Source organism: Neoarius graeffei, chromosome 13 (assembly GCF_027579695.1).
Source record: "Neoarius graeffei isolate fNeoGra1 chromosome 13, fNeoGra1.pri, whole genome shotgun sequence".
NCBI classification, from domain to species: Eukaryota; Metazoa; Chordata; class Actinopteri; order Siluriformes; family Ariidae; genus Neoarius; species Neoarius graeffei.
The window spans coordinates 74,952,618-74,964,787 of NC_083581.1; the positions used below are offsets into that span (position 1 = coordinate 74,952,618).

Consider the following 12,170-nt stretch of genomic DNA (forward strand, 5'->3'; position numbering starts at 1 on the left):
GTAATTCTTCCCTAGAAACTTTGATGGCTGGAGCCGTCAGAGCGGCCACGTCACTGCAGTGATATGCCAGAGAGAGACGGAGCGAGAATTATACAGAGCGAATATCAGTGGTTGTGGTTGTTGTTTTTAAAGGTGCATTCGACAAAACCTGGCAAGATTAGGTGTGCATAACATGCTCCATATTGGAAAAGCACTGCCAAGATTTATTCTGGTTTTACAGTGGTGCTTGAAAGTTTGTGAACCCTTTAGAATTTTCTATATTTCTGCATAAATGTGATCTAAAACATCATCAGATTTTCACACAAGTCCTAAAAATAGATAAAGAGAACCCAGTTAAACAAATGAGACAAAAATATTATACTTGGTCATTTATTTATTGAGGAAAATGATCCAATATTACATATCTGTGAGTGGCAAAAGTATGTGAACCTTTGCTTTCAGTATCTGGTGTGACCCCCTTGTGCAGCAATAACTGCAGCTAAACGTTTGCGGTAACTGTTGATCAGTCCTGCACACCGGCTTGGAGGAATTTTAGCCCGTTCCTCCGTACAGAACAGCTTCAACTCTGGGATGTTGGTGGGTTTCCTCACATGAACTGCTCGCTTCAGGTCCTTCCACAACATTTCCATTGGATTAAGGTCAGGACTTTGACTTGGCCATTCCAAAACATTCACTTTATTCTTCTTTAACCATTCTTTGGTAGAACGACTTGAGTGCTTAGGGTCGTTGTCTTGCTGCATGACCCACCTTCTCTTGAGATTCAGTTCATGGACAGATGTCCTGACATTTTCCTTTAGAATTCGCTGGTATAATTCAGAATTCATTGTTCCATCAATGATGGCAAGCCGTCCTGGCCCAGATGCAGCAAAACAGGCCCAAACCATGATACTACCACCACCATGTTTCACAGATGGGATAAGGTTCTTATGCTGGAATGCAGTGTTTTCCTTTCTCCAAGCATAACGCTTCTCATTTAAACCAAAAAGTTCTATTTTGGTCTCACCCGTCCACAAAACATTTTTCCAATAGCCTTCTGGCTTGTCCACGTGATCTTTAGCAAACTGCAGACGAGCAGCAATGTTCTTTTTGGAGAGCAGTGGCTTTCTCCTTGCAACCCTGCCATGCACACCATTGTTGTTCAGTGTTCTCCTGATGGTGGACTCATGAACATTAACATCATTCATTAACAATTACATCATTCATCATTTTTTGTACCATGTTATATACTGGATATTTTTCCTGGTTATCTGCACGATAGATAGATAGATAGATAGATAGATAGATAGATAGATAGATAGATAGACAGACAGACAGACAGACAGACAGACAGACAGACAGACAGACAGACAGACAGACAGATAGATAGATAGATAGATTACTGCATCTTTAATTTGTCTTAGTTTGTAGAAGTACTACTGATATGTGTCACAATCTCACAAAAATGCATTACTGCCTAATTTGTGACGATTATATCATTCTATGATTATTATGTTTCTCAGTTCTATTCTAGGGAAATTACAACCCCAATTCCAAAAAAGTTGGGACAAAGTACAAATTGTAAATAAAAACAGAATGCAATAATTTACAAATCTCAAAAACTGATATTGTATTCACAATAGAACATAGACAACATATCAAATGTCGAAAGTGAGACATTTTGAAATTTCATGCCAAATATTGGCTCATTTGAAATTTCATGACAGCAACACATCTCAAAAAAGTTGGGACAGGGGCAATAAGAGGCTGGAAAAGTTAAAGGTACAAAAAAGGAACAGCTGGAGGACCAAATTGCAACTCATTAGGTCAATTGGCAATAGGTCATTAACATGACTGGGTATAAAAAGAGCATCTTGGAGTGGCAGCGGCTCTCAGAAGTAAAGATGGGAAGAGGATCACCAATCCCCCTAATTCTGCGCCAACAAATAGTGGAGCAATATCAGAAAGGAGTTCGACAGTGTAAAATTGCAAAGAGTTTGAACATATCATCATCTACAGTGCATAATATCATCAAAAGATTCAGAGAATCTGGAAGAATCTCTGTGCGTAAGGGTCAAGGCCGGAAAACCAAACTGGGTGCCCGTGATCTTCGGGCCCTTAGACGGCACTGCATCACATACAGGCATGCTTCTGTATTGGAAATCACAAAATGGGCTCAGGAATATTTCCAGAGAACATTATCTGTGAACACAATTCACCGTGCCATCCGCCGTTGCCAGCTAAAACTCTATAGTTCAAAGAAGAAGCCGTATCTAAACATGATCCAGAAGCGCAGACGTCTTCTCTGGGCCAAGGCTCATTTAAAATGGACTGTGGCAAAGTGGAAAACTGTTCTGTGGTCAGACGAATCAAAATTTGAAGTTCTTTATGGAAATCAGGGACGCCGTGTCATTCGGACTAAAGAGGAGAAGGACGACCCGAGTTGTTATCAGCGCTCAGTTCAGAAGCCTGCATCTCTGATGGTATGGGGTTGCATTAGTGCGTGTGGCATGGGCAGCTTACACATCTGGAAAGACACCATCAATGCTGAAAGGTATATCCAGGTTCTAGAGCAACATCTGCTCCCATCCAGACGACGTCTCTTTCAGGGAAGACCTTGCATTTTCCAACATGACAATGCCAAACCACATACTGCATCAATTACAGCATCATGGCTGTGTAGAAGAAGGGTCCGGGTACTGAACTGGCCAGCCTGCAGTCCAGATCTTTCACCCATAGAAAACATTTGGCGCATCATAAAACGGAAGATACGACAAAAAAGACCTCAGACAGTTGAGCAACTAGAATCCTACATTAGACAAGAATGGGTTAACATTCCTATCCCTAAACTTGAGCAACTTGTCTCCTCAGTCCCCAGACGTTTACAGACTGTTGTAAAGAGAAAAGGGGATGTCTCACAGTGGGAAACATGGCCTTGTCCCAACTTTTTTGAGATGTGTTGTTGTCATGAAATTTAAAATCACCTAATTTTTCTCTTTAAATGATACATTTTCTCAGTTTAAACATTTGATATGTCATCTATGTTCTATTCTGAATAAAATATGGAATTTTGAAACTTCCACATCATTGCATTCCGTTTTTATTTACAATCTGTACTTTGTCCCAACTTTTTTGGAATCGGGGTTGTACATCATTATACACTTTTCTGATTGTGTCTTTTGTCAGTATCTTCAGAAAAATTATTTACCAATGACATTTTTCCAACAGGACAGACTTAGACCAGACAGCCTGCAAAGAAGACCCAGTGATTAAAACTGCAATGTGATAAGAAGCTGATTTAATCTGAAGCCGCTTTGCTGTTAATCTGCTTTTTTTTAAATGATTTATCCCTTTCAAATCCTTGTTACGGTGTTTATTATAAAAGCTACATAAAAAAATACAGGAACTCAGATTTTTCAAATATCATTTTAAATGTTCCATATCCGAATCCATCTCTGATCCAGAAACCACCACAAATCCAGAATCCAGTCCAGATATCATCTCTCTCTCGCTCTCTCTCCCTTTCAGTTACCCATTGAACTCACCTGTTTCCTGTTAACCCTCAGGTACATCAGTGGTTTTTATACCAGTTCACTCTACTTTGTAAGCTTTTGTACTTCCAATATGGAGTTCTGAGTATTTTTTTTCCCGTTTGTGTTTGCTGTTAATTTGAGACCTGGTGTGATTTTAGCAAACCAGTGAAAAACTAAATATCAAGATTTGTATTGTACTTGAAAAAATTAGCTTTAAGTATCCTGATTCTATGTTACTGCCAAACGTTTTCATCACCTATCAGCCAGAATGAACTTTCCACACCTCCCCTGATTTACTGCAAGTTGGACTTTATTCCACAAAACATGAAACGTAGATCAAAGCTTAATGAGATCAATTTAAGAGGAAAAGGCTCAAACAGGAGACTATAAAGACAGACGGTGGGGTGTTAGCCAAAATCCTCGGCTAAACCACGTCCTAGTGAGCTCATTTCATCTTGGCAGAGAGGTACTGGTGTTTTATTGCTGGTATGAGCTGTACGCTGATGAATCTAGTGTGCGGTTACAATAAAAATATATTCCGTTAGTGTGATCCGTGGATACGGGATATAACTAGGAGCCCAAATATTTCATTTATCATGTCGGATTCTTTCATACAGGTCTTGATTGTGTCTAGCCCTGGTTGTAACTATGGCCTGTGACTTTCATTTTCTCGCCAGTTTAAGTGGAACTCTCAGCCAGATGTAACCGGGTAATGTTGGAAAACGGGTACTTGTAGAAGGTACCTGCTGTCTGTCAGCGTGGTTTATGCCCAGTGATAACTCCTAATGTCTAACCCCATTAAGGTAACTTATTTAGCACTGTAGACACCAGTGGCGGCTGCTGGTTTTTAAAACAGGGGAAGCCCATTTTACGCATTCATCGTAAAACCTGTAGGCCGGATATCAAAGCATAGAAAGGTGTGCCCCATTAGCATAGTGAACTAGACAACCCTACCTAGTGGCAGAAAGTATTTTTGCTTGTACATTTCATGTTATAGTCTGGCTTGCCAGGCTAGTGCCTCATATCCTTAATCAAAAATATCAAACATCCAAAAATCACTGGCTATTCAACGAAGAGCCTTGAACATCATACCCTGATATGCAACACGGAGTCTTTAACACAACACCCAGCTGTGCAACACATCCTTGAACATCTTCTGCAACACAGTCTGGAAATTCATAACCAGGTAGGCTATGCAACACACAGAACCTTGAATATTATACCCAGGTATAACCTATAACACAGAGCCCACCATTCTCTTAACATTACTGAACAATATACACACTTCAGATTCATGAACATGAACACTATTTATACACAAATTCTGCCCTCCGCTCCTTTTCCAGAAAATGGTCTGTGACCCTGTCATACCAGCTGGTTGTGCTTTCCAGAGACTTCACCAATTTCTGTTAGCAGCTAGCACTGCAGATCCCAATAAGGCTCAAGCTAGCCTACAACCAGATTGAACTACAAATGAAATAAATGAGTGAATTCACGAATGATCAAACTGATAGAATGGATGAAAGTTAACGGAGCACAACGAGTAATATTTACATTTATTTACAGAGTAATGTACAGAGACATCAATGAGAAGAAACATTTATATGAAAAGAAATTCGGACAGCACTTTGGCACACGATTACACTTTCTCGACATCCGCTAGGGACTGACTGATCATACTTCCGTGTTCCTCGCCAAAGTACCGCCCTCCTCATGTCTTTCAAACACTACCTCCAATAATCCTTTATCAGCCCGGCTTCTTGTCCCTCCCACTGTCTCGTTTAGTCCCAGAGAAGCCCGGCTTCCCTGGAAGTGACGATTTTGTTGATTTTAACCAATAACAACTAGCCGAAATTGGCTGTTCAGAGCCGTCTCATACAGTAGACTGCAACGGATACCCGGCTGCCAGTCAGTGTTGCAAGATACTGCTGACGTTTTCCATCCCAAAATATGTTCAAAACCCGCCAAAATGCACTTAAAACCGCCCAATCTGGCAACACTGCTGCCAGTCCATAGAGCCCATTGAAATAAGAAAGGTTACAGCCTGGCAGCAAAGGTGATTCTCGTAGCGAACTGCAAGTTCGTCAGACATCACTCAAATAAGTTACAGGATAGTTATGAACATAAATACAATCTTGGGCATATATTATGTTATGCAAGTTATTGTTTTAATGAGAATTCAACGTCGTAGATGCCGCAGTTTGGGAAGAGAATTTTAGGGGAAGCTCGGCTTCCCTTGTTGTCTCTGAGAAATCGCCCCTGGTAGACACACAGTGTACCCAAGCTTAGCAGGTCATACGTGCATACTTGCCAACCCTCCCGATTTCGGCAGGAGGCTCCCAATTTTAGCCTCCATCTCCCGCCTCCCGATCGTATTTGTTAAAAACTGGATAATCTTCCGGTTTGGGGAAATCCCTACCGCCAAGTTAAAAATACTCCCGATTATGTCCAATCAGAATCGTATGTGAAACACTGCTGACGTCAACTGATTTTTAACCAATCAACAAACAGAACGACAGTCACTTCCAGAATGTAGGATTCACCCAGGCTGTCCGACATTTTTTACAAGCAGTCATTCATTCATCACGGCCACTAAACCCAATACCACACGGCAAAAACATGAATGCAAATCCCAGGTTGCCTGGCAGAATGAATTTCCATGGATAAGCAAATGCTCGACCAGCCAGTTACACATTTTAAGGTAAAGATGCCTTAAATCAGAATATAACGGACATTTGAGTGTGAAATTAAACGAGTCTTCCGTAGCATTTCAGAAACAAACTGGACGACTTCTAAAGCGTTGAGTGAAATTTTGCAGGACAGAGAATGTGTTTGGTGAGTGTATTTGAATAGTGCGCTCGTGTCTTAGTGCTATTTTGAATTAATGTTTGAAAGTTTACAAGTGAATTATCTGGAAAGTGACTGATTTTGATGGAGTTTTGAGGTTTTAAGTGAAAGATTACTAGCGAGTGTATTTTGGTCGGACTAAAATGCTGCGTTCGAGTGAATTTCTTTGTGGAGTATATTTTGATAGTATGGTAGTATTTATAGAGCCATTTTTACATTTTGTTTGAAAACTTTCAGTCAAAGTTTGCAAAAGAGCAAATTCCTTTGCTGCATTCCGAGAGGATTTCTAGCGCTTTTTAAAAATTCTTTTGGAAAGTGTTTAGTGAGAGAGAGGCATTTTAGTCGTACTAATACAGTGCAGTATTTATTTAATTGAGTTGTTACTATTTTGGTTAAATCTTATTAAAATTTAATTTATATATGATATTATAGTTCTCTGTATTTTTACATGAGCTTACAGAAGGAAAACGCATTTGATGCAATCCAATAATACTTTCATTCACTGTGACTATTTTAAGAAATGATAAACATTCTTCTAAAGCATCGCTTGTGTTATTTTCTGTGGGTTTCTGTATGGATAATATTCAGGCAGGAGATTTTTCAGCTAAAAATCTGATTTCAGACTTCCCTTTCATTGTTGTTATATTAAAATTCAAGACAAGAGTATTATTTGAGATTTTTCACTCTGAGCTCTCTCATGCCTGATACATGAATCCCATAACCTACAGTAACTGATAGAACAATATCAACAAATCAGAAACTCTTTAATTGTATACATTTCAAATAGTTTGCAATTAATTGGGATCCACTGTTTTTGTCATTTCAACCGCGCATCAGACCCTCGTCCAATTGAAAATGTCGTTCACACACTTTTCTCCCCCATGAGAATTTTGAAAAGTTGGCAAGTACGTACGTTTATGAAACTACAGAATGCTTATTTCCTTCTAGAGTCTACATAAAATGGAAAAATTAGCATTTTTCGGTTATTAATTCAAGACAGCACGTTTCAAACCTTGGAAACATAATTAGACACCTATTTGATAATTATTAAACCTGTATGCAGTCATTTTGTTTCATATTAAATCATTCACTGCTGAATTCATTTTGATCTTGTGCATGATGGGGCTTTGTCCCAATGAGCCATCCATCCGTTATCGATACTGCTTATCTGTCAGGGTCACAGGGGAAGCTGGAGCCACTTTGGGAGAGAGGCGGGGTACACCCTGGGCAGTTTGTGTCCTTTACCTGAGCTGACTTTTTTGAGGGGGGAAAAGTGTCACAGAAAGCTGCGCTTGCAAACTGAGAAAGAGAGAGAAAGAGAGAGAGAGAGCGGTAACGAAGAAGAGAGGAGTCAAGAGGCTCCTGCAAGCAACGTGTTTGTGGGATCAGAAATACGTTGAGGAGAAAGCGAAGAGAAGTGCAAAGTGATTGGAGGCAGAAAGACCTTTGGCGTGGACCTTAGATGCCGTTGATGGAGATGTTTGACTTCGCGCTGGTCTTGGAAAGAAGAATGTCGATGTCAAAAATGTCACACCCCTGTTCTGCCGTGGTGGTTGTCCCTTTTACACAGACCTTGATTCCGGCTCAGAGGCGGAATGACACAGACACCCCCGTTTCACATTCGGACGTTTTATACAGAATGCAAGGCGGAATAAACCCCAAATCCTCCCACTTGTCCATTTGCCTTTACACACTACGTGTTCATCAAGTTGTGTAGGTTTTTTTTTTTAAATAAACAAATCATGTCATCAGGTCACTATTCAGACCAGAGTGGGTAAATAAAATGATAGCCTTTGAACACTCTCCCCTTTCTGAGCTAATATCACATCAATAGTTATGATAAATGCACGTGATCAATACACAGCAGAGGATCTGGGTCCATGTACATTTTGGTCATTCTGTTTTTCTTTCAGAAACATCCATCCATCCATCCATCCATCCATCCATCCATTATCTGTAGCCGCTTATCCTGTGCACGGTTGCGGGCAAGCTGGAGCCTCTCCCAGCTGACTATGGGTGAGAGGCAGGGTTCACCCTGGACAAATCACTAAAGCCTAGGTCACAACCGGATGTACGATTTTTTGGTCGTGCGATTTTTGGCATTTCCCAAATCGCTGCGGTTTTTTTGTTCGTGGAGAAAGACGCGCGTTGGCCGTAAGTTTGTCTTGCAGCCTGAAAAAAACATAAGCGCCCGTAGAGTTTGTTTGACATGACAAAGAACCTCTGCGGCCGGTCTGCGGTCAGTCTACGGCTTGAAAATCAGCACGTCACACGCGCGCCCTCCGTGCGTTTCTTGCGTTTTTTGCACGTAGACCTAGTCTGGCTAACGCGACTTCAAAGCTCTACGAGCTATTGGTCTGGCCAAGATATTCAGCCCAACCGTTTCCCAGAGCCCGTGGTTGACCCGCCTCCCTGAAATGCCTCAGTTTGCTACTGGTCGAAGCCAGAAAAGGCTGTGACGAAGCTTAAACCAATCACATCACTCTTTCCTCTGACGTATGTGACGCGACGATAGGATTCTCGCTGAGCCCCATTGATTTGGCTACTAGCGGGGCTAACTGGTAGATTAAAGTCTTACCGAAGCCGGTCGGGAGCAAGGTGAAAACGTCCTTCCTTTCAATAAATACCTCCAGGGCTGCTCTTTGCTCTGTTGAATGCTTTCAATACAGCATGATTCTGTAAACAATCTATGGCTTCCGGTCGCAGTTCTACTACGTCACTGCCTTGAACACGCCTCTACCCAGGGCCGTTGGAGATGCTCAAAGTTGATTGGCTCCCAATTTTTCCGGAGCTTGGAAGAGCTGTCGATAGCTTGCCTGGCCAGACTAAGCTCGCAACAGGCCCTCGTGTTGCATCACGCTTAGGATGGGCGGGCCCAGGCTAACGTAGACCGGCCGTAGGAGCACGTACGGCCGGTTGTGACCGAGGCTTAAATCATCACAGGGCTGACACATAGAGACACACAACTATTCACACTCATATTCACACCTACGGTCAATTTAGAGCCACCTAACCTGCATGTCTTTTGGGGAACCTGGAGCACCCGGAGGAAACCCACACAGACACGGGGAGAACATGCAAACTCCACACAGAACTGGACTCGAACCCAGAACCTTCTTGCTGTGAGGCGACAGTGTTAACCACTACACCACCGTGCCGCCCATTTAAATATCCAAAAATTAATAATGGAAAAACAAGCATTATTCTATCCACAGTCAATGGATATGAGCAACCATGCACTCTGATTGGCTACTCTACTACTAGGATATCAGCTCATATACCGTGAGTAGAGAAAAACAAAATGGCGGCGCGTGTTGGTGAACCAACAAAGGACGAAATAAAAACTCTACTCGAAAATGAAACCCCAAAAAATAATGAAAAAAAAGCAACAAAATATGGAATGAAAGTATTTGATGGTAAGAACATATCTTTTTTATTTTTTCAAGAATTATTATTATTATTATCGCATTTTTCACAAATCGCTCCTGTCATTTCGCCGGTTTGTTTACATTCTTCATCTTTAAGTATTAAAATGTGTTGAATTTTTTTAGCCCAGTTCAAAAGCTCAAAGAAGTTTGAAAATTACAGAACTGAAATGTCCAAGGAAGAATTAAATAAATGTCTAAAGCCTAAATTCTATTCGTCGACACGACAGCGAAACGGCACTTTCTACAAAAAAACAGCACTAAAGTCGATTCATGCTGCCATCGATAGGTTTTTAAGAAGTCCGCTTAAGTGGAAATGATTTTGTTGGACGTTTTGTATAAAGTTTTTATTTATTGAATTTGCAAAAAATAAAAATAAAAATGCTCTGTTTCTCAAAATCCAGCGAATGTGGATAGAATAAAACAGTTATTCCACTGAATCTCATCGTACATGGATTATAGACGACTATCAGCTCATGTACGACTCGATTTCATGGAATAACTGTTAATTATTTTTTTCGCGGTCTGGTTGCCATCAGATCCTACGCTCTGATTGGCTGGCGAGCGGGTCTGTATCCTACGTTACGGACCCCAGTTACGGACCCCGGATACGGACCTCTGGCGACTCGCTCGTTCACAACAACAACAAACATAGTAGCAATTTTGTCAACATTTATTTTCGCATTTCTCAGGAGAATAGCATTAATTTTACAGCATGGATAGCGATAACGACAGTGTTCACAGCGAAAGCGAGTTTTACTACCCTGAGGAAGAAGAAATAAAAGAAAACATTTCAGGAGAAAGATAAAAACCTCTAACTGTTGCTAACGCCGAGCAAAAACATGGCTGAATCCTGAATGACTCCTATTTGTATAAATAGGGGACTACATAGGCGGCAAAATGTAGTTTTTTTCCTGCCATGGAAGTGCACTTGTATACTGAGGAGGAAGCCATTTGCATTACAGCCGTGAATGAGGATTCAAAATGGCGGCTCGGCTCGGTTTTCCCTTTCGGGTGCTCTCGTTTTCTGTTAGAATTTGGTAAAGAAAAAAATAAATATATTATTTACCAGCTTAAGGTCGGTCCGTATGGTGAAATACCGTGACCTCGGCCCAGAGGGCCTCGCTCAGTACTTTCAAGACCTCGGTCACGGTATTTCACGATACGGACCTCCCAGCTGGTAAATAACACATATATATATATATATTTCATTTTCCTGACCAGAAACAGTATCTACAAAATTTAACAAGGACTTAATAAAATCACATGAAAACAAAGCCAGAAAAATAGCCTGGGTTTTTTCCATTTTTACAAAAGGAAACTAGTTTCTGAAAGGAAAATATATAACAGAATGACTAAAAATGTACACGGACTGATCTGCTACAAAAGCCATGACGCATGGCCAGTTTTGTTTTTTTCCCCCCATACATTTATCAGCTTTATCCGTTTACTGAAATACTTTTGCTGGGTCTGCATCTCTGTAATAACAAATGTGTTCCTGTTGATTAAAAACCTGAGCCAGTTTCATGCGTTCTTACAGAAACATCATTTAGTATGGGGTCACGCTGACCCTGAACCTGAACATGAAGGTTAATGGATGAGAAAAAGCCAGTGCTGGAATAATAAATCCCATGAGTTGACCCAGAAGCTCTGTTCTTACCATGAGGATGTGGATGAGGCTGCCTGTGTACGAGTTCCACACCTTCAATGTCAGGTTGTTAGCTGCTGTGATGACCATGTTGTCATGGCGATTCCAGGCCACCATGGTGACCTTGAGTTTGGTCACTTTGTCCTCCAGGGGTGGAGGGTTGTACTTCCTGATGGAATAAAGAGAGATTATTTTGCTAAAAAGTACACAGGACGTTTCAATCTGCAGTGTTTTTCCATTAATTCATCTAACTGTATACGTTTGCTAAAACATTTTAAGTGTGACATATTTCATCCATACTGAAATTCAGATTAAAGCACTAATCTGAATATGAATTATTATTATTATTATTATTATTATTATTATTATTATTCTCTAATATAGTCAATAGTTCCAATATATTACATGGGTGCACAAAAATATAAAGTTGACCTTCGAGTGGTGAATTTACTGTATAAACTTCATATCTTCGCACCACCATGTAATGTCCTTTATATTATATGGGCACATCCACAAAAAATACGCAAGTTAATCAAAAGAATTTTAATTTTGAACCAGTTTGCCATTTTGACAACACGTCTAGTCAGTGGAAAAACACTGGGAGTGACGCCATCGGAGTGAAATATTGGGAATTGTTATCCGTACAGGCCACTTTTTCCATAGAAAAAAAAATGTATTTTATTCCCTTCTAGCGGGTTTATTGATGGCATGCAATATCGCTTATCCTCCACGTATTACACC

General features: G+C 40.6%; 1 protein-coding gene across 3 annotated transcripts in view; it reads right to left on the reverse strand.

Moving 5' to 3' along the window:
• phip (pleckstrin homology domain interacting protein) overlaps nucleotides 1-12,170 on the reverse strand; it is a 157,467-nt gene that overhangs the window by 76,938 nt on the left and 68,359 nt on the right. For all 3 annotated transcript variants that reach the window (XM_060938514.1, XM_060938513.1, XM_060938515.1), the window contains one exon: nucleotides 11,442-11,598. In XM_060938514.1, the coding sequence (XP_060794497.1) occupies nucleotides 11,442-11,598 (157 nt within the window). The remainder of the gene's footprint in view (nucleotides 1-11,441; nucleotides 11,599-12,170) is intronic.